This window comes from Haliotis cracherodii, unplaced genomic scaffold, assembly GCF_022045235.1.
Source record: "Haliotis cracherodii isolate W230 unplaced genomic scaffold, xgHalCrac1.p SCAF_1, whole genome shotgun sequence".
NCBI lineage: Eukaryota > Metazoa > Mollusca > Gastropoda > Lepetellida > Haliotidae > Haliotis > Haliotis cracherodii.
In genome coordinates this window covers 1844808-1869315 of record NW_027266264.1, presented here as the reverse complement: position 1 = coordinate 1869315, position 24508 = coordinate 1844808, and the positions used below count along the sequence as shown (strand labels likewise).

The window sequence follows — 24508 nt, the reverse complement described above, 5'->3', positions numbered from 1 at the left end:
GGGACATGTCTGGCTAGTTAGCTGGCCTCTCCAGATGGGATGGCCCCTCTCGGTGTCGTCAGTGCATCGTGTTATTGGATTACGTGCATTGATGAATCCGATAGGATCTCACCGTCTGCTCATATGTCTACCAGCTCTCTTATATCTTCTGAAGATCTATTGACCTGACGCTTCAGAAGATCTATTGACCTGACTCACTAGAATATCTATTGACCTGACTCTTCAGAATATCCATAGCATTAGGCATCAGAATTCGCGGTGGGTCCGGCCTTCGAATCTCATGTACATATTATGAGATACGTGAAGTTCCGGATTAGAGTAGATCTTCAGCAACCCATGCTTGCCGAAAAAGGCGACCATGCTGGTCGTAAGAGGCGAGTAACGGGATCGGGTGATCAGGCTCGCTGACTTGGTTGATGCTTGTCATCGTATCCCAATTGCGTGGATTGATACTCACGTCGTCCGTCAATCACTGAATTCATTGGCCCAGACTCCATTATTTACAAACAGCCCTCGAATAGCTGGAATATTGCTGATTTCGACGTGGAAACGATTTCTCCCTAATTCGTGATAGTTCATATACATAACCGTTATAAATCTGCACCCATTCTTCCCGTGTTGTACTAACATCATGATTTACAGGAGGTCGTTGAAAGATGACGTCATCTTAGTACATTATACATACAGAATCGCGTGGATACTGGGGAAGAACAATCGCGAGTAATGGTACCACATGTTGTGGTGAACAATGAACACAAGAGAAAAAAGTCCTTCTGTAGGAACAAACATTGTCGTTCTTCAGAAGGATGTCCAAGCTCCTGCCACCATGACATTGAAGGAGGCCCGCCCGGCATCTGTCGGGAACTATACACCCATACAGCTAATGCAGGGGCACGTCAAGCCTGTCAATGCAACTCTTCAATAGTCCGCTACAGTTTATGGGGCAATTTCGAACTCCGTTGTCGTGTTCTCAGAGCCCTCGAGCTTCTTGCGCAATGGCACAACAATTACCTGCTTCTGTGTAATTGAAATCTTGAAAAGAAAAGAAAACCCATGTTACGTTGACTGCCTAGTTTATGGCTGTTTGGATTTTTTGAGCAAAACTGGATCGGCTCCACCAACATGTGCAACATAAATCACCCGACCCTGTGGTAAGGGAGCTGATCTGTCACAAGTGCACACATTTTATAGAGAAGCGTTTCTTTTGAGTGCACTTGTAAAGATCCGTGTGTCAATAAACAAAATCTATGTAGTGCTGTTCATCAAATAAACCAGACAGATTAATGTTGTTTGAACACTGAGACACGTTTTATGAATATGAAACACAGGTATGTGTTGGATTTAGTTAGGGAAACAATTGTTACTTTGTTGGGTGTGTGGACCACCAGTGAGAAAGTATATCTTTAAGTGACATTTGGAACTGTAATAGCAACGCGACAGAATTGACATGGATTTCATTAAACGACCATTTTGAAGGCCTTTAAAGGAAAAAATATGAGCCACAAGTCCCGTAAAATATCGAAGCAAAACATGTTGACGGCCGTGTTGGGTCCTGGTTCACAGCGGGTTGTGCAGCCGTTGTCTGTGCTGGTGACAGCAGTGTTGAACAACCCATACTGGATACCTTGAAGGACGTGTTGGACCCTGGTTCACAGATGGTTGTGCAGCCGTTGACTGTGCTGTCGACGGCAGTGTTGAACAACCCATACTGGACATCTTGAAGGTCGTGTTGGACCCTGGTTCGCAGCGGGTTGTGCAGCCGTTGTCTGTGCTGTCGACGGCAGTGTTGAACAACCCATACTGGACATCTTGAAGGTCGTGTTGGACCCTGGTTCACAGATGGTTGTGCAACCGTTGACTGTGCTGTCGACGGCAGTGTTGAACATCCCATACTGGACATCTTGAAGGACGTGTTGGGTCCTGGTTCAGAGGGTTGTGCAGCCGTTGTCTGTGCTGGCGACGGCAGTGTTGAACAACCCATACTGGATACCTTGAAGGTCGTCTTCGATCTTGGTTCACAGAGGGTAGTGCAGCCGTTGTCTGTGCTGGCGACGACAGTGTTGAATCACCCCTACTGGATGTCGATGATTTGGTTGGTGTGAGCATGTGTAGTGACTCAGGTTATATCAGGACATTAAGCTATGTATGTCAAGTGCTTTTGTTACTTGATAACAAGGATATTGAAATACAAAACAGCATAAAATCATCTCTGTATACATTCCCGAATTTCACGATCTTACCACACAGGCACCGATGCCAGCCAGACAATAACTCAGATCTGTGTCTTCTGATTGTACCGGCTGATCTATCTTGGTAGCGTCTTAAAACACATAATGTTTTAGTGGAGGAAGTTTAAATCCGCACGCTCCCAAACTCAAGTGCTGTTTACTTCGAACGACTGAGAGGTGAACGTCCTGTACGCTACATCTAGAGCGGGTTCGTTCACTCACGACTGTATTGTTGTCAAACATCCCCTGCCAGCTGCATCCAGGGACGTGTAAACAACGACGGTGTTGTGTGATGCAGGGGGCGTGGGGGGATGCTGCACATGCTGCCTCTAGGAGCCGGTTTCCCATGTCAGGCGGTATCGGAATCCCAGGAAACCACAATGTTTATGACAAAAAGAAATATCTGAATGAATAACATGAAGGGATATATTTATTCAGTGCTGACATAAATAAACGCTTTCCGCAATCCACAGATTTACAGTCGATCTCCTAAACTCGGGAGTAATGAACTTGTTTTTTCCTTCACTACTATTAAACCTGGTGGTATGGAAATAAACAGCATGTTGTTTTAATGAATATGTCATTAATAGATTCTCCTTTGAAAGGTCACATACAATATTTTAAATGTGAACCAGTTCACACTGAAACATTTACATCATGCAAGTTACACAGTGATGCGCAACTCACGTAACAGTAGTGGTACAGTGTATACTTCATAATTTTAAACAGATCTTAAGGAGGAGGCATGCAGGATCTGTTTTTTTCTATGTTGTGTCCAATATGACACAATTAATGGAACAAAATGGTAATATAGACTTTGGGATTTCTATTCAATGCTGAGGGATTATTTGCATTCCGATTTTGGCATCTTGCTTAACTATTATTAATCATTCATCGCATAGAAGATCAAATGTCCACTTCTCATAAGTAGCTTTCCCTCTCAAGCCAGGCTTGCACCCTGAACCCCATAATCCATATCTATATATTCTCTAATCCGTATCCACACACACGAGTCCATATTTCACATCTACCCAATGACTGTTAATCCCAGGTGACATAAAACCCTTATTACTCCACCCTAACCCCCCTCCCAACAAACTACCCCGGTATACAGTGTCCAGAAGGTCCTTGTGGAGGGAGGTTCATTTCGTTTCTATTCTACTTAGCGAGGCTTAGCCAGGGGCGGTAAACATTACCTGACCCCCGGCCAATATGTAGTAGGCTGTTTGTATATCATTACATGGAGATAAGTACAGAGTAGGGTGGATTATCTCCTGCCCTGGCTCACCTTTATACATCTCCAATAAAGAATGCCTGCTTTGTGATTACTGTATTATGAACATGTAGAAGTAATTTTCTTATCACAGAGGTATATGGCAGACCCAAGAAAGAAACAGAATCTCGTCTCAGTGACACAATTGGAGGAAATCTAGCTAAATTTGTTCCGTTGTCTGTGAATATGTTACGGTATGTTTGCCTATACAGGCGCGTGTTCCTGTAAAGATTAAGTAAATAACAAGGTTAATTACTCTTCACTTGGTTCTACTTGAACAGAAATGACCAATAACGATATTTCGGATGTTGTGCGACGTTTTCAGTATCTGTTAAAGCAGGGACCAGCAGTTAAAACTACGGTACATAATCTAAAAATTCCATATCAAGTTGTTTTGTTTATCTGATTCGAGATCATATTTTCAAGACAATTGTATAGTTGGTTTCCTGTTCACAAACAGGGCGCAACCAGCGATATTAATACGTACAGAGGACTCTGCTCAGTGTATTTAGTAAAATATCTACTTCCTTTGTCAATAAGAGACTTGTTTTTGATGGATTCTTTATGAATCGCAGGCAGGTTTTAGAAAAGGACACTCTACCAGTCATAATGCTTTTATCCTACACTCTATAATATAGACTATCTACCAAGTCAATGTTATAAAATGAAGATATTTTCAATGCTTTGTACCCTGAGAATAGGCTGACGTATGGCCCCTCTTTCAAAGACATGGACTTAGTCGCAGAATTGAAACGTTAATGTGTTCTTTAGATAAAAATATGTAGATGTGTGTTCGGAGCAATGGCGCTAAATCGGTATATTTAATTACCAACATCAGTGTCCGCCAAGGGTGTATATTAAGTCCCTTTCTATTTCCCTTTTTTATAACAAAAATTATCATTTCAAATCCAAATAGTATACAACTACATCCGGAAATGTTAAGTTATTGTTTCTTCATTTCGCTGATGATATAGTCATAATACCTCAATGTAATACCTTAATACCAAAAGCAAACCAATGTATTAGAGAGTTATTGTGACGGGTTGAACTTACTGTAAATATGGAGCAAACCAAATGTATGGCTCATTTTGAAAATGGTGTGAACCTATCTAGAAATTAAGAATGGCACTATCACAGGAAACGTGTAGAAGTTGGTTCATTTTATAAATACTTACTAGGTTTGTCATTTACAAGTCAACTTGGTCAAGGTATGAATAATACAATTTCAGCGCAAAGCCATGGAGTGGTCGTACAAACTGTACATCGGATGTTTATCATGGCAGTCTCGAGGGCACCTTGATGGGGATTTGGTGGTCGAAATAGTTCAGCCCAAAGTTTTGTGTAATGTTAAGACGCTACCCAGCTTCCATGTGATATTAGGGGCGGTCAGGTAGCCTAGTGGTTAAAGCGTTCGCTCGTCACGCCGAAGACCCGGGTTCGATTCCCGACATGGGTACAATATGTGAAGCCCATTTCTGGTGTCCCCCGCCGTGATATTGCTGGGATATTGCTAAAAGCAGCGTAAAACCATACTCACTCACTGTTATATTACCGGATCCAGAGTTCGCCACGGTAGTTTCACGGTGACTCACTGTGTGGAGACCCGGAACAAAAGAGCTCACTAAAGCTGACTAAATTGATCGGGGGTCAAGCTCGGTGACTTGAGTACGTGCCATCGTGACCCTGGTAAGTTGTTCATTGTATCAACCACTGGTTACCCTGGTCCTTACTCGAGTTTTTACTAGCCGCCTTGATGCAGCTGGAATATTGACTTCAGCGTAACAACAAACCAAACCTGCCCCGCAGACTGCCTGCCACGCGATGGTTTCCCAACTGCATGTCCCCATCAGATGGCTGATGGATGGCTACAGCTGACTACTCCCTCACTGGGTCGGTTGCTGAACCAGAGACGGGGCTGGCAGGCTACATACTTCATGCCGCCATTGGGCTACACTGACGACTTCTTGGTAACTAGGTAACCGTTGCCATGTGGATGACACGTGTCTCCTGTGACAGTAATTGTAATTTTCAAGGCATTCATTTGCATGGTACCTGCCACAATATCCCTCCTATGGCGGGCAGACGGGAGCCTGTGAATACTGACGGCTAAGAGCCACAGTGATGCACTATCAGGTTGTGGTCGGATGAACGACATTTTATTGGATTATGAAATACTGTTCTGCTGCTTCTTGAGTCCAAACAGACCCTTGCTTGATTACACCGTGGTTTGGTTGGTGATTACATCCAGCAATCTCTCAAAGAGGAAGTTTAGTGGACGCCTCTCTCCCTACACAGGTGTCGGGAATCAAGGACAGTGTCACTATCATTGTACTGCCTGAAGTAACTAGGGAAACTGATAAGTGATATTCACCAGGACCAACGCCAGTCACTGATCACTGTCACAGCATGGAGGGCACGGGCGTTCACGATCTGGGCAACAACGATTAGTCTTACCGGTACTCTATTCTCATGCCGGCTGCTGATGTTTAAACTGTTGTCATGAAAACAACATGCAGTCGTCTGATATATTCGATTCATCGATATCAACATCGACACTACATCGATATTAACGTTATCATTTACGATGAGCTTAATATCATATTAAGCTGGATTGTCTGGACCCGATTATTTACAATTATATAGCTAGAATATTGCTGAGTGCGACGTTAAACAACAAAAAAACATACAAAATACTAACAAACAAGTTCTAATACAGATGCACATTAAAACCCGTCTCATCCCTTACTTGGGCCCGTACAAGAACTAGACATTCCTCTACATACAAATACCTTTGAGTCACGAGGATGATGAACACATAATGAATGTTAAATAGAGAATTTCACCCGAGTGTCTTTTGATATCAAATATATCAACACGAATTGATTAAAGTGGGGAAACTCGGAGGCTTGTCGAGTTTTTTTTCCCACTTTTATCAACGAGTGTTGATATATTTGATATCAAAAGACACGAGGGTGAGATTTTATTTATCATCCAACATCATTCTTCCAACTTTTTCAGTTTGTAGAAAGTAATAAGCAGTGTCTGAAGTATAAAAAAATACTGCTAACAGCTTCAGTAGCAGAGCCATTAGTGATGTCATTTGATTGTGACGTCATGGTAACAATGACGTCACAATGGTCTGCTAAGCATTGTGTGTCATTCATTGCAGCGATATCTACAGTACAGATATCGCTTGATCTCACCTAAGCGATATCTCCTGTGGGAGCCAGTTTTGGATGATAACTTGTCTTCGTCGATGTAGGAAAATACTCCTTTTATTATGCTATTATTTTATTTACCTTTCCTATTAAAGGCAGCAGGTAAACTCCATGTATCCGTGTATATTGCAGCCTCCGTACCAGTCGGGACAGAACTCCCGTGATGTCAACAAGATCGCCGGGCAGTGGGGGAAATGGGGGGTGTGGTCGTCATGCTCAGTCAAGTGTGGAACAGGTATCTCCTCCCGGACACGGCGTTGTGAGCATCCCCTTACTCTCCCCGTCGCATCACTGATGTAAGTACATCCACCTCCGCATTAGCGTTACATTATTATATCCCCTGTTAAAGGTATCTCATTCTCAGCTCCATAGGGAGTATACAACCATGTCTGCCTGTGAGGCCCCACAAGGTTAACGGTCACATTACTATCTCATCCTACCGGGTACCCATTCAAGGATGGGAAACGTATATCCACTTCCACATATGTCACTGACGTAAGTTCATCCACGTCCACATATATCACTGATGTAAGTATATCCTGTATATCCACTTCCACATATATCACTGATGTAAGAAGATCCTGTATATCCACTTCCACATATATCACTGACGTAAGTTCATCCACTTCCACATATATCACTGATGTAAGTATATCTGTATATCCACTTCCACATATATCACTGACGTAAGTTCATCGACTTTCACATATATCACTGATGTAAGTATATCCTGTATATCCACTTCCACATATATCACTGATGTGTGTATATCCTGTATATCCACTTCCACATATATCACTGACGTAAGTTCATCCACTGCCACATATTTCACTGATGTAAGTATATCCACTTCCACATATGTCACTGACGTAAGTTCATCCACGTCCACATATATCACTGATGTAAGTATATCCTGTATATCCACTTCCACATATATCACTGATGTAAGAAGAACCTGTATATCCACTTCCACATATATCACTGACGTAAGTTCATCCACTTCCACATATATCACTGATGTAAGTATATCTGTATATCCACTTCCACATATATCACTGATGTAAGTTCATCCACTTCCACATATATCACTGATGTAAGTATATCCTGTATATCCACTTCCATATATATCACTGATGTAAGTATATCCTGTATATCCACTTCCACATATATCACTGACGTAAGTTCATCCACTTCCACATATATCACTGATGTAAGTATATCTGTATATCCACTTTCACATATATCACTGACGTAAGTTCATCCATTTCCACATATATCACTGATGTAGGTATATCCTGTATATCCACTTCCATATATATCACTGATGTAAGTATATCCTGTATATCCACTTCCACATATATCACTTATGTAAGTATATCCTGTATATCCACTTCCACATATATCACTGACGCAAGTTCATCCACTTCCATATATATCACTGATGTAAGTATATCCTGTATATCCACTTCCACATATTTCACTGACGTAAGTATATCAACTTAGATATATGTCACTGATGTAAGTATACCCAGTATATCTACTTCCACACATATCACCTATGTTAGTATACTCTTCAAAAACAAAGAAACGCAAATTGGATATTTTTGGCCATAAAAGCAAAATTAGCTGTCCAATAGGTGCAAAATGAAGAGGTTTAATGTGTTATAGCGTCAGTGACAAATTTCCCGGGTGAAAATGATCACAACAAGAACATTAAAGTGCAGGAATTTTTATTGCCTGGCATCTGCGTCAATTGAACAGTGACAGTTCAACAAGATGCCAAGATTAACAGAAGTGCAGAAACAACGTCATAGGCCGCTTGCAGGGAGGGGAATCCAGATCAGCTGTAGCCAGGGTTTTCAATATAGCTCCGAGCACAAGGCTATGGGATCGGTTTCAACAGCATTGGTCGACACGTGATCGGCCAAAGTCGGGCCGACCAAGAGTAACAACCCCCGCCCAAGATCGCTTCATCCGATCGCGCCACCTACGTGATAGGACGACCAAGGCCACCTCAACCGGATCCCAAGTACCGCGTCTGCGCAGAATTTCCGACCAGACCTTACGAAAGCGTTTAAGAGCAGCAGGTCTACGTCCTGTTCGACGCGTCATATTCAGTCGACGACATCGTCCACAACGACTGCATTGGTGTCGTCAGCACAGGATATGGCCTCAACTGCGATGGAGAGATGTCTGGTTCATCAACGAATCAAGATTTCTCCTCCGTCTAGGGGATGGAAGAGCACGGGTCTACAGACGAAGGGGAAAACCTTACGCCAGAAAATGCATACAGGAAGTGGACAGATTTGGTGGGGTTAGCGTTATATGGGCTATCTCTCATGGCAGGACACGTTTGGTCCTTATCCTGGGCAATCTTACGGCTCAACGATACATCAACGATATTCTCCTACCACACGCCCTCCCAATCGCAGCCAACGGCAACGGTGTATTCCAGCAGGACAACGCGCGACCGCTTATAACGCATATCATAAGAGTCAGTCCACACCGCATTAACGTTGATGTTGTCCCTTGGCCCTCCCCGGATCCCCGGATGTGAACCCGATAGAGCATCTGTGGGACGGATTGGCTAGACGGCTACGCCGACTTCAACCACAACCCCAGACGTTGCAGCAGTTGGCTTTTGCGTTGCAGGCCGAGTGGACTACCATTCCCCAGGATGTGATTCGGATGCTCGTCTCTTCCATGGGCAGGAGATATCAGGCCGCTATCGATTCCAACGGGGGACATATGCGTTATTGATGGTAGCTGACCTTCACCTTGGACTTTTCCTATGTACCGATAACTGAGATGACTACAATCACCAAGTGTTCTCTCCACAACATTTTGGCTCAATACCTTGTACGATTCCTCGTATAAATGAATTTTCCTACCTCACACAAATCTGACTTTGCGTTTCTTTTTTTTAAGAGTATATATCACACGATCATCACAGACCCAATAGTGAATGGGTACCTGGTAGTATGAGATTGTAATGTGATCGATAACTTTGTGGGGCCTAACAGGCAGATTGGGTTGTATATTTCCCAGAGGGCAGAGAATGAGAATCCTTTAACCGGTGTTAAAATAATGTAGATCTAAGAACATTCACTTGGTGAATGGAATCTTGCATACATATACGAGATATATATATATTATATGCGATGAAACCCGTGAAATCCGGGGTAGAATAGGTGTTCAGCGAAACATGCTTCCGTACACGATATGGCTGAAATATTGCCGGTGTGACGTTAAATTCTAACTCACTCACTCACTAGTCCTAAGAGGCGACTAACGGGAATCGGGTGGTCAGGCTCGCTGACTTGGTTGATGCATGTCATTGTATCCTAATTGCGTGGTCCAGACTCGATTATTTAAAGACCGCCGTCATATAGCTGGAATATTGCTGAGTGCGGCGTTAAACAACAAACAAACAAACAAAACATGCGATGAATATGAACCTGATCACAGATAACCCTATATTTCACATAGTAATCGGTTCACATGTAGATGTCAACGATGAAACCACTCGAGGATTATGACGAGTGAGGATTTTCAGGGTATTTAGGTAGAGTCATGTTTTTCTTTCCTTCATTTTTTTAGGCAGATATTTTTTCTTTCTTCCTGCATGAGAGTTGAGATTTTGTTAACGTCACATTTCAAAGTCAACATGAGGAAAGAATGTTAAAAAACTCTCTCACTGTTCAATATTAAAACAGTGCCGGTGTAGGTGATTTTAAACCAGAACATTGAAAATGGCAGTATCAAATATACTTTTTTTTTAAAAAAGGCAATTTGTTTTACAACACTTTTCAATTATAAGATTGTGGATGATAAATATAAATAGCATATCTTTTGATTAAAACTGACGAATAAACGTTACAAAACTGAAATTAGGTCACGTTGGCTCCAATCCCAAATAGTGTTACAAAATAGTTGAGAATCAATCGCCCAAACACAACCAAGACAGGTTGATGAGTAATGAACGTGCTGCCGCACCCAGATCCATGGAACTTGAGTTTGAAGTAAAACTTTGGCTGCACTTTCAGCATGCCAGCCTACAGAGATATGGGTACAAAGGAACGATTTACAGTTCATTCACACCCAAACCGTTGGACAGTAGCATTAACGAATAACGCTACATGAGAATGCCCAGCTGTTGGTATGATAGCTCAAGAAGCAATGCCTGACCACTCACAAGGCGTTGTAGCTGTATACGAATGACAGTCACCAGGCGCATGACCTGATTCAGACAGACTGGGCGGAAGAAAGACAGTCCGAGGAGTGGCAGACCTCCTGTCACCACCACCCTGGAAACGCTACTTTCGTATCCTCTATCTGAGGAATGATATTATCACTGACGTCATCCTGTCAGTCGCTGGACAGTGTCCAGAAGACTGCGTCGGGAGAATATCAGAACTTGCAGACCACTACGGGTCGCTGACACTGCAACGCTGGTAGAACAGAAACTGTTAAAGGGTCCTGTTGACAGGAGAGAGCAGGGTCAAGATTTTCCTGGCAGATGCGTCAACCTACGATAAGGAGAACTTCGTTGTATTCAAGATGTTGAACAGTTTGGGGGTGGCAACATCTGTAGCCCTGTCAATGCGGCTTCTGTAGTCAAGTCAATGCGGCATCTGTAGCCAAGTCAATGCGGCATCTGTAGCCCTGTCAATGCGGCATCTGTAGCCAAGTTAATGCGGCATCTGTAGCCAAGTCAATGCGGCATCTGTAGCCAAGTCAATGCGGCATCTGTAGCCAAGTCAATGCGGCATCTGTAGCCAAGTCAATGCGGCATCTGTAGCCAAGTCAATGCGGCATCTGTAGCCAAGTCAATGCGGCATCTGAAGCCAAGTCAATGCGGCATCTGTAGCCAAGTCAATGCGGCATCTATAGCCAAGTCAATGCGGCATCTGTAGCCAAGTCAATGCGGCATCTGTAGCCAAGTCAATGCGGCATCTGTAGCCAAGTCAATGCGGCATCTGTAGCCAAGTCAAGACAGATCTGGTGATTTTGGAAGGAAACATCACTTGACAGCGTTACATTGACCAGTCTCTCTAGCCTGTATTACTACCGTTCTTGCAACAGAGGGGCGGTCGGGTAGCCTAGTAGTTCAAGCGTTCGATCGTCACGCCGAAGACCCGGGTTCGATTCCCGACATGGGTATAATGTGTGAAGCCCATTTCTGGTGTCCCCCGCCTTGATATTGCTGGAATATTGCTAAAAGCGGCGTAAAACCATACTCACTCACTCTTGCAACAGAACAGGACAGACCCTCTTTCAACAAGATGACACAAGAAGCCATACAACATCTTGCCTTGGCCAGCACCAGACTTATCAACTCTTGTGGGATCAGCTGGACCGTCACATTATAGCACGACTAGGTCGCCCTTAACAAGGATGAGTTAGCACGGCCCTCTGAGGAGAATGGTGTTGAATCCCATTTCTTGTGATCAGACGAATCACATCTTCCCATGGTCGAGTTGGACCGTGCATTGATTCCTGCTGTGGGGATACACACCACTGACTGACATTCTGAAAGATTAAAGGGAGTTTCAGGATTTAAGTCTTGATGGTTGATCGAATGCCGAACAATTGACCCCAACCTCCAAACTGTAGACACAATACCTTCTTTTTTTCTCATTGATGGCACAACTTGTTATGATGATGATATAATTAATTTCTTTTGACAATACAGGTATAATAATGTTGTGTATTTTCGGATTAAGGGTAAATGATGCTGGATAAGCATTTCACGTCACAGTCAACAACTGTTTCAGTCATATCACAGCGGGATCAGTGGACTTAATAACCTTGTCCAAGGAGACGACACAGTCACGTGCATGACATGGCATCTTGAATGGAAGATTTGAAATGATTCTTAATGTCTATCATGCTCATGTCTCGCTATCAAAGATTAAGGTGAGGGTAGCCATATTGATCGAGGCTTTCTTTAGGATGAGATTATTTTTTTAAGCAGATGGAGGCTGATTTTTCATTGACACAAAATTGTGAGCTGTGTTTTTCCCCTCCCTCTCCCACTAGGAATCAAATGGTCCACCCCTTTACTTTATCTCTGAACAGCATCACTAATCCCTTTTTACTGTAATGATGCGTTCAACACTGAGCATCCCAGACGTATGTTCGAGTGTGATGTTTCTCTGATGACTAATGAGTACTGGCACTCAACTGTTGGCTTTCAAACTCAGACTTGGAATAGATATATAAGTTCTTTCATTGTTGATGGCAACGAGCATGTATTCTTGAGCCGATATAGTTTGCCAAGCGAGGTCAAGCAGCGCGAGTACAAAACAATTATTGGACCATTTTGGCTGTCCGGGATGCGGATGTAAGCGGGTTGTCTTCTTGCACAGATACCATACTCCTCACAGGTTTGGGGGGATGCAGCAGAAGGTGTTTCACAGGCCTCATTACTAGAGTGGAGGTAGTAGATAAGTACTGTTGCAGTCCATCACACGACTGGAGCCAGTCTGCGTCCGGAAGTAAAACGCGTCTATAACACGCGCTAGATGATTTGACAATTGTGTGGAACAGGTGGCACTAGTTATTACGTGATGTTTTATCCACAGACGGACACATGGACTTCGGCAGTCTTCGTTCTTGGTCCATGTATCGACAATACCGAGTGTATGGTTCACTGTTCTCTTTTGCGCGGCGCAAACTAACATTCATTTAGTCATTCTCCTTTTTAAAAGATACGGAGTAGGATTTTACGCCACTTTAAACGATTTGGGGCCTGATACCGCCGTGCGTCCTGGGACTAGCACTCTTCGTGTGTGAGGTTCGGTCGCTCTTGATGAGCCCCAGGGTATTAAATAGGTATGAATGTGTAGTTTAGATATTTATTTAAATGACGAAGACTTGCGTGTGTTGAGGAGGACCAAGTTGACCGGAGCTTCATACAAGGAGTCTGATAAACTTAAGGAGAATAATATCGGTGTGGTTGATAAACCTTATGGCTAAAACCTCAGCGTTATCGATGTTATTTGAATGGGAACGGTAGTTTTTGGCGGATTTATTTCCAGCTTTACACCTACCCGCCCACGTTAAGCGTATAAAGTTTAACCTGTACAAGCGGTATTGGCTCGTTGTCAAATTCCTTCTTCTTTTTTGCCTAACTGATGCTTAAGACACACCACATATAAACATTTACATACAGAAATTAAATTAGATCAACCGCACCTGTTTCGGTGCTCTGAAGAAATTAATACACACCTTGTCATTTTAATTGCGTAGTTAAAATCATCCACTTAGAAAAACAAATTTACTCAAAATATCCAAAGGTCTCAGTTATATTGTTTGGCCAGACTCTGAAACTACCAGTGTTTACTGCGACGCCGCTTTTAGCAACATTTCCACATCTGACGGCAGGCCACAATACTACAATGCTACACATGTATCACTGGGGGGCATTGAACCCAGGTCTTCGGCGTGACGAGCAAGTGCGTTCACCACTAGACCACCTCACCGCACCGTATGATTGCAAGAAACTCAGCCATGTGGTTATATGATGTATGGTTTCATCTTGTCCCCGTCCCCCGACAGTAGACGTTGGAAGGAATGTCCCCCTGGTACAACTAATGATGCTTGTCATATCCTAAAACCACATATGATTGTCAGATACTTCTGACAAGTAGTCTTGAGATTTATGGGTTTATTTTCATTTCCTACACTTTGTGAAGTAAGAAGTTGCAAGGGAAGCATTACCTCTGACACTGGGTCAGTTTCTTTTGAACTAATTGGTATCGCGTTTTTCTGTGCTGTGGATCAAATCACTCGGCGCCGCGAACACCGGTTTCACGTTGGCAGCTAGTTTGCTTAATTAACCTTTGAAATTAGGGGGGTGAGTCACGGACCTCGACCCTGAGACGCAGATATCAATCAACCCCGCTCCTTAAATATTTCTTTGCTTTTTATCCCATTTGTGAAGGCTGGTAATCAACAGGCGGGGAAGGAGGGGCGCAGAGCGGAAGTAGCGACCTCCAGATGGAGTTTGGGAGTCCAAGGACCAGGCTTTGTAACCTGACACCAAGGAGGAAGATGTTTTATGATGAAATGAATTTTATGAACTTTCATTCTACCCAAAAGCTGCTGAATGATGTCAGGACTATTGTCACTTTGAACGTGTGGACTGTTGCGTATTAGTAGAGTGATAGAACATCACACGGTATGTTCGCAAGGTTAACTGGAAACAGTTGGCTGTGTGTGTCATGGACAAGGCGTTCTTAGTGATGTGTCTCCTTTGAAGAATCTCAAGAAGTCCATAAGTAGTTCAAGGGGGATCTGTACAAGGGAGACAGCCATGAACTGTGAGCTGTGTACACCAGGCAGGAGGCCTTGTCACAGAAACACGTCTGAGTTACACCATAGTGTAGCCGTAGTTCAACACCAGAGGACAATTAGTTCACGACAGGACTGATATTGCTGTCCACCTGTCTCGATTGCCATACTTCTATGTCTACCCAACCCTTACCCCCACCACATAATGGCTTCCTTTTTATTCTTACGTAGTGGTGATAACTATAGTCTTTCATTATGTCTCTTGATATGTATACTCACCGCCAAAAGAAACGCGAACCATGGAAACATATAGAGAAGTATGTACGTTATGTATGTGTACCAATTAATGACAAAACTAACAATCAGTCAAGTGTTACCACAGAGTATCTATATTTTTATCACAATATGTTGCATGTGATTTCCAAACTTTAAACGGTAATTCTGCACGAGACAAATGGTGCATCTCTAGGATGTCACATGTGATGGCGTTCATGAGCGTCGGTTCACGCAACGTAACGTTCGCCTGTGCATTGGACCAATCTCGTATATGAGTAATTCTTCATATACTAACCAACATGTAAAGTATTCGGGGTAAATTTGGCGGCGAGTATATATTTGTCAAAGCGGTTGAACATAATGTGTGAGATTGATGAGGGTAAATCGTATTCATCCAATTATGTACAAAAAGTTAATTTGTCACTGATTAGCCGAGGTCATCGTGATAATTTACATCTAATCAGTTCTGTTAATGAGTAGAATTCCATCCCTGGCCGCGTCACACCAACAGACGTTGAATGGTCGTTACCCTGCCTGTCGCTCGTGTTTAAGGTGGCGTAGAATGTAGGCGGCTTGGAGTCGGTGTAATGAATCAGAATGGAGTATTCATGTTAAACTGCAGCATGGTATCTCAGTGGACTAGCACTCCAGCATTAGTCCGGACAAGTACAGGCAGACTAACACAAACGTTCATGCACGTCGATATATTAGTGATCAAATTCCATTTCACCTCTTTTGATCATGAGGTAGGAACGTGTTCTCAACAGCGATGCATACATGTAGGTATGACTTCCGGTCTGCAGGCGGCAGTGAATCTACTATGTGTTACCATTGAATACAGTTTCATACAAGTAACCTTCTATACATATATTCAGTAGGGGGTTGACTGCAATTGTGTTTAGTTCGTACCATGAATGTACACAGTGTGAATACACGTGATGTGACATGTATCAGAATCAATATCTAGACAATAATGGGAATTCGGTTCCTGATAAATACTTTCTGATATTCATAAATACACCATCGTCTACACACATCGATCACAATGCGAGGTTGTCAAAACCAGTTGTGGTAGAAGTGTTATACGAGTATGTATATTCGACCTTCTGGAGCCTACTTCACCTCGAAGTTGAGATATAGTTATTATTACCATACGTGAAAATTGTGACATTGTTTCTGTGTAAGTATTGTAGATCATGCACAGGTAGATATATTGAATCAAACTTGCGGGGGTCCCCCTTCAAAAACCGTATGTCTTGACATAAAGTTACCGGGTCCACCTTTAACAAGCAATCCAACCTGTACTTATCACCCAATGTAGTTGAAACTGGATTTACTTATTTAAATGTGATGCTAACGATAGCCATACCCATGTGTTATCGTCAAAGATATTTCCCGTCGTCGCTGTACCACCTCATTCCGACACATCAAGATTAGGTTACATGGAACACATTCCGCAGAAGGAGCGTTCGTGAATTCTCTGGCTGGTTTTTAATCTAGTCTGTCTGAAACCTATCCTACCGATGTTCTGCAGCTCGTATTATTTCCAGGAATGGTATCATTAACAACCTAGGAAAAAGAAAGATAGCAATTTGTTTCTTCAAGTAGGTTAGTCTGAGTTTAGAAATCGAAACTGAGGAAGATGTTGAAGGTATTTTACAATGCGGTGCACCTTTAACATCGTCCTTCTTCGGTTGATTCATGTGGAGTGGCTTAGACGTCGGCGTATTGATGGTATTCTCTAAGTCTAAGTAGGACTTTTATAATTATGACACAGATGTAGTCATAAACTACATCCATGGCCATACCGAGCTACCAGCAATGCTACGGGGGTGAATATGCTACTTGGCAGTGCCATTTCATCTTTTAATAATATTCCGAAATAGGAATATAAGCAGCAAACAGTTTCGACATCAACTACTGTTCGTGGTACATCTTCAAGGAACCCAGTTGTGTTTCTGGTTAGTTGATTACGCGTGAGCGTATCACAAAGGCGTTGCTCATGTTATCAATCACTGGTTTGTCTGAGTCAGATTCGACAGTTTGCATGCTTGTTTGATGTAACGTTTATTCATATATACCATCGATTATTTCAATTCTAAATACAAGGATGACGTGTGTCTGTTGCAGCATCCGGGCAGATGACAGCGTTGTGTGTGAAGGAGGAGGGCGAGAGATCCGCGTCTGTAACACGCATGTAAGTAAAACATATACAACAACGGGAGTCGCTGTGCTCAGTAGGTTCACACCTGTCATCTTTTTCACTGGTGAAACTTATTCAAACATTTATAAGAATGACTAATTTCATATTTATATTCATTGATAAAGATGTGTGTTGACTGGAACAATAAACACTTCACCAGCGTCGTCAGTTTGGTGAGTAAATCTAAACGCCACATCCATATGATTATCAACGGAAGCAATAAAAAGACTTACTCGCATGATATTCCTGGCGCAGTTATCTTGATGGACATTTTTTCATATTTGCCAGATGTTATTTTTCTGAATGAAAATGAGACCTGTACTTACTAATTAGGATAATTTGTTTTCAGAAATGTCCACCCAAGGTTGAAAATGTCCGTCAAAAGCAGTGCCGTAAATTCAATGCTAGAGTGTTTAATGGCAAAAAGTATGAATGGGAGCCATATATTAACCGTAAGTATGTGGGAAACTGCAGAACATTGAACGTTTTTTGGCAATAAGTTTACAGAGTTGAAGACAAGAACATGCTCTTGGAAGTAATCTAACCTGGCCAATTCATTCTATTTTTAGCTAATAACAAGTGTGAGCTGACATGCCGGGCTAAAGGTCAACATTTCTACGCTCGCCTAGCCAATCGGGTGGGAGATGGAACTCCATGTGATCTGACGTCATTTTCTGTCTGCATTCGGCGCAAGTGCATCGTACGGACCTATTTACTTCTAAATACTTCAGAAATCGTTACGTTTATACTTTAGCGTGAGAAACAATAGATACACTCAAATACGTGGGTCAGTATATGTACTACCTGAAAAAGTCAATAAATCAACATATTGCGTGGATTCTGGGTAAGGTGGGATGACATATACATGCATTGTGTGGTTACATGTGGCCCCCGATAACCTATGCTTGTCCTATAGGGCGACTTAAATGGATCGGGCGGTCGGGTTCGGTGACCTGGTTGATTGTGAGTAATCGACCCCAAACGGTGTGCGACGTTTCTCATAACATCAACCACTGGTTTATCTGACCAAGTTTCGATTATTTTGAAGTCCCTCGTTATTAGGCAAGAACGTTGTTGAGTGATCAACCAAGTACACATCGCATACATCTCACACGTTGATTTATCTCTTTGTAAATGACAGCTGATATTTTTTAATAAGAGGAAGCAAGATTAGTTATTAAGACATTTTATTTTCGTTTGATATCCAAGATATTCAAGATATGATTTATTTATTTTTTAATTTAAACGCCCTCTATATTGTTTGTAGAAAGTTGGCTGTGATGACCTAGTGGGTTCTAACGCGACGCTGGACAAGTGCGGTGTGTGTAACGGCGACAACAGCACCTGTAGAACCATCTCCGGCGTGTTTACGCGCCCCGACCTGCCACGCGGCTACACCAAGATCACCACCATACCAGCGGGCAGTACCGGAGTGAACATCACCGAGCTCAGACCCAGTAATAATTACCTCAGTAAGTGGGAGATGACTGCATTGAGAGGACAACCAGGCGGCTTGTCAAAGGGGCCCCTCCCACTCCACAGTATGCTTCTCCTATAGTGATCAATTGACTTGCCTGTGCACGTGTTTGTGGCGGGTGTATCGGTTGGGCAGGATATGATATCCTTTTCGCGAACACCTGGTGACAGCGCAATTTGATAGTGAATCATAAACACATGCTTATGATATATAGTTGGAATGGTGCGATGGACTCTGCCAATACTCCATCTACATATGTTCATAGATGCCACTAGTCTTTAGGTGTGATCATCTCTATTGATTCCCTATTTGATACATGGTCTATTGTTCCAGTGTTAAATACCTTTGGCATGTGTGTCCATGTGTGTCGACCACCGCTAGATCCAGACTGTATTGTTCAGATAAGCAGTATCCCGCTTGAAGTCTTGTGTCCATTACATTCACGTATCTCTTTTCAGGTTTGAGAACTCGTTCAAAATCAGTTGTAAACGGTAATTGGACAATGTCAGCATCCGGGAACTATCAAGCTGCCGGAACTACTTTCATATACAAGAAGCAGTCACGTGAATGTCCCGGAGAATGTATCTTCGCTCGGGGCCCACTAAACCAAACCGTAGACGTCTTGGTAAGGACGGGAAGAAACCATTGTCAAACTCTTTCTTGTCTACATTGGTCATAATGCAGTCCAAATACAAACTAGACATCAATTAGAAGCACTTAATGTCAAACGTAAATGACTTCTGTGAGGAACGCATATAATTTTAATCCTTACGACTTCATATTGAATTGCACACAGGGATATAAATGGCTTATTGGCGTTTAAAGTGTCGACCCTTTTGCGCGTTCGGTTCCAAACTCAAATTGGTGGGGTTAAATCTAAAGGGTCACCTAGCTCTACATTGAACATGTTTATTTCCTTATTGTCACCTGTGGTTCTTTATAAAGTGGTCTATCGTCAGTGACATCTGTGTTGTGTGAAGAAAGTATATCGCTATATATAAGTCGCAATGGGACGATTCTCTGATAATAATGTGTAGTGAGTTTCAAGTTTGTTTTTTCACTTACACTTGTCAGATGGTGTACTCACGTGGCTATTGTTTCCTACACAGATGCTGGTGTATTATAAGAACCCTGGAGTCATGTACAGCTTCAATGTGCCTGTGGATGTAACGGACGCTTACTTCAAAGAAATCATTTCTCGTAGTGACGAAAGTCATGTTCTCCCCACAGTCGCACCACCCACCGTCATTCCTTCACGTACTGCTACCGTTGCCCAGCCAGAGTTGGCTAATCTGGAACTGGGGGGACCAACTGGTGTACATGTAGAGGTTGACAAGGATGATGATGATGAGGAGGAGGAGGAGGAGGAGGAGGAGGCGACAGAACCCTTCAGGGAAGATTTTGTAGAGAGCCACGATAGACATCCCCATGAGGACCTCGAAGAAGGTGTCATGGCGAGACCAGACACTAAGGAGGACCATATTAGAGGGTCGTTTGGTCAGAAGGAATATACTTTCCATAAAGGAAATGGTGCTACGGTTCTTCTGAAGGCTAACGTGGAATCATGGTCTGATCGTGCCAACGTCCATGAGGAACAGAGTCAAAAAGGTCCCACGTTTGTGTTGTCGGAGCTGGGGTCTAAAGGAGAGGATGAGGGCGATACAAGTTTGGAGGTGGTTGACGGGGCAGCTGTGTTGAAGCAGCAGAAGGGAGAACAGATGGTGGAGACTGATGTAAGAGATGAAGGTGGTGAACAGGAAGGCGATGAGGGTGAACAGGATGCTGGTGAAGGCGGGGAGGAAAGTGAAGAGGTCGATGATGGAGGAGAACAGGAAAGAGAAGAGAGTGATGAAAGGAATGATGAAGGCAATAGTGAGTCGAGCCACTTAGGTGAAGAAGTTAATGAGGCTGGTGATAATGGAAATGTGGAGATTGAGGGCGAGAAGGAAAAGGTTAATCACTTTGCTGATGAAGACGAAGATGTCGATGATAATGAAGAGGAAGAAGATGGTGATGAAAAAGATGAAGATGGTAATGATGGAGATGATGATAGTGATGAAGAAGAAGAAGAAGAAAAAGAAGAAGAAGAACCATATGATAAAAGCAGAGGAGATGAAGTTCTTGGGCTGGGAGATGGATTTAGAGAACGAGAACCAGTTTACAATAGACGTGGATACAGGTTACCAAACACAGTAAAGGCAGAGACAGAGACAAGAAAAACGGATTCTAGCCAAGGAGGTTATTCACCAACAACACACGTAGAGGTTACAACACCAGCGACTCCAGCAACGACTGTACGGGGTACTCTGAACGTACCACAACGAGACAGTCGGTTCCGGACATACAGCAGATCACTCGGCCGTTCAAGTGTTCAGCCAGCAATCCGGCGGGTAGGTCGTCCTTTCGGCAGACCGGGACGACGAGGAAGTGTTAGAATTCCAAAGTATTCTCAGAGCTTTACATTCCGAGAAAGATTTAAGATTCTTAGAGATGCACAGAAAAAGCGATTACTGCGTCAAAGACAGAAACTAATTCAACAAAGCGAAGTATCTTCAATTGCCCCCTCAGTGAACAGACGCATATCAAGTAGCTCACAACTGCCAAGCATTCAAGGAACCGACACATCAAGGATACGAAGTCAACAGGGTGGAATCCGGCACACATCGCAGATACATGGACAATCTACGACTCCTCGGAGTCACCATGTGCGACATCGACATCACCATCGCCAGGCAGCCATTGTCACAACACCTCCTCCTCAAAGAAGGCTTGGTAGTGTTGACAGGAATTCCCAAGGCCTCCGACTCGGAGCAACCGGTGAGCGCCGTGTTGACCAAGAGAATCAGAGAGCTGGTTCCAGCATCACGTTGAAGGCCAACGTTAACGCTTCACCTTCTGACAGAGATCAGCAATCCGGACGTACTTATCGTCGAAATGAAAACCAGGGGGTCCGTACAAGAGACAATCAAGGTCATGGTTCTCACACCAGCAACCGACGAACATCTCCTGGTCATCAACCGTCACTGAATGCACGCGTCTCCCATAACATTGACAGAACTATCAACTCCAGGGATCCTGCTCCAAGACCAAATCAGCAACAAACGCCTCGACGCCAGACAGTTGACCATAGAACCATAGTCGACGAGACACTCCCTCTAGGTCACTTTGACAGAGCTCTAGACCCTCGAGGATCGGATAGAAGGATTGTCATTCCACAACAGCCAGTAGGGGTATCCACGGGACAGCAGATCATTCCCCAACAGCCCGTCATCAGTTCCAGGCCTCGATATGAAGGTTTCGGATCGACAGCTACTCAGCCAGGGGAGCCACTTACAAAATATGCTAATGGAGTGGACCCACTCTCCGGCTTGTCACCCCTTACACCCGGGGGTAACCAAGCCTTGACGGCAGGGAAGTCCTACACCAGAAACATCATCCCGAATGAAAAGAGGCTGGTGAACCCGACGCTGAATGGCGGACTCTCAAATGAAGTACTTGGAGCCACCTATGTGTGGAGAGTGTCTGGGTTCACAGACTGTACCACAACGTGTGGTGGAGGTGAGGCGACTACAAATTATGTTCTTATGTTAGATGGACAACTGGAAACTACACTGAATTATGAATGGTTTTTTTAGCATAGGTATTTTTGTACGAGGGCCTAGGCTTGACCCAACTGGCTGTCCAAGTGTGCATCATGTCGTTCTACACCAGCTTATTGTATTTGTGTACAGTAATCTCGCAGTTATTATTCGTCTCTCACAGAGGCAATGTTTTAGTTTCACAATAGCACAACAGAATTAGGGCCAAGACCGTGGGGAATATTCACAATTGTTTTGAGTACTGTATATTATTTGCATATGGAGCATTTTACTGTCGCCCATGTTCCATGGTATTCTCAAGGACATAAGCCCGACCCGTAAAGTTGAAACGCCTTCTCCTCCTCCTACTCCTCCTCCCCCTCCGCCTCCTCCTCTGCCTCCTCCTCCTCCTCCTCTGCCTCCTCCACCGCCTCCTCCGCCTCATCCTCTGCCCCCTCCGCCTCTTCCTCCTCCTACTCCTCCTCCCCCTCCGCCTCCTCCTCCGCCTCCGCCTCTTCCTACTCCTCCTCCTCCGCCTCTTCCTATTCCTCCGCCTTCTCCTCCTTCTCTACCTCCTCCGCCTCTTCCTACTCCTCCGCCTTCTCCTACTACTCCGCCTCCACCTCCTCCGCCTCTCCCTCCTCCTCCTCCGCCTCCTTCCCCTCCTCCACCTCCTCCTCCGCCTCCTTCGCCTCCTCCTCCGCCTCCTGCTCCTCCTCCGCCCCCTCCTCCACCTCCTCCTCCACCTCCTTCGCCTCCTCCTCCGCCTCCTGCTCCTCCTCCGCCCCCTCCTCCGCCTCCTGCTCCTCCTCCTTAGCGTCCTCCGCCTCCTGCTCCTCCTCCTCCTCCTCCGCCTGTACTGGTGATTGGTTGAATGTTCCAGGTGTGCAACAGACTGTCGTGGTGTGTGTGAACACCAGGAACCAGGCGGTAGTCACAGATGAGAACTGTGCCCGGCTTCACAAACCCGCCCCGACAGCAGTCACCTGCAACACTAGACCCTGTCCAGCAAGGTAAGGCCATGTTCAACACTAGACAATTACAGCAAGTTAAGGCCACCTCCAACACCAGACCGCGTACAGCAAGGTAAGACCACCTCCAGAAGTAGACTGTGTAAAGCAAGGAACGGCCACCTGCAACACTAGACTGTACAGCAAAGTAAGGCCACGTCCAACACCAGACTGCGTACAGCAAGGTTAGGCCACCTCCAACACAAGACTGTGTACAGCAAAGTAAGGCCACCTCCAACACTAGACTGTGTACAGCAAGGTAAGGCCACCTCCAACACTAGACTGTGTACAGCAAGTTAAGGCCACCTCCAACACTAGTCTGTGTACAGCAAGGTAAGGCCACCTCCAACACTAGACTGTGTACAGCAAGTAAAGGCCACCTCCAATACTAGACTGCGTCCAGCAAGGTAAGGCCACCTGCAACACTAGACTGTGTACAGCAAGGTAAGGCCACCTCCAAAACTAGACTGCGTACAGCAAGGTAAGGCCACCTGCAACATTAGACTGTGTAGAGCAAGGTAAGGCCACCTCCAACACTAGACTGTACAGCAAGGTAAGGCCACCTCCAACACAAGACTGTGTACAGCAAGGTAAGGCCACCTCCAACACTAGACTGCATACAGCAAGGTAAGGCCATCTGCAACACTAGACTGTGTACAGCAAGGTAAGGCCACCTCCAACACTAGACTGTGTACAGCAAGTAAAGGCCACCTCCAATACTAGACTGCGTCCAGCAAGGTAAGGCCACCTGCAACACTAGACTGTGTACAGCAAGGTAAGGCCACCTCCAACACTAGACTGCGTACAGCAAGGTAAGGCCACCTCCAACACTAGACTGTACAGCAAGGTAAGGCCACTTCCAAAACTAGACTGCGTACAGCAAGGTAAGGCCACCTGCAACATTAGACTGTGTAGAGCAAGGTAAGGCCACCTCCAACACTAGACTG

At 44.2% G+C, this 24508-nt stretch overlaps 1 protein-coding gene across 1 annotated transcript in view; it reads left to right on the top strand.

The window, feature by feature from the left end:
- Positions 1–24508, top strand: part of LOC139471307 (A disintegrin and metalloproteinase with thrombospondin motifs gon-1-like) — an 86332-nt gene that overhangs the window by 47169 nt on the left and 14655 nt on the right. Inside the window, exons 3-10 of the mRNA XM_071253617.1 lie at positions 6852–7015; positions 17424–17490; positions 17846–17948; positions 18066–18196; positions 18764–18968; positions 19432–19598; positions 20083–22531; positions 23435–23564. Coding sequence (XP_071109718.1) covers positions 6852–7015; positions 17424–17490; positions 17846–17948; positions 18066–18196; positions 18764–18968; positions 19432–19598; positions 20083–22531; positions 23435–23564 — 3416 coding nt within the window. The remainder of the gene's footprint in view (positions 1–6851; positions 7016–17423; positions 17491–17845; positions 17949–18065; positions 18197–18763; positions 18969–19431; positions 19599–20082; positions 22532–23434; positions 23565–24508) is intronic.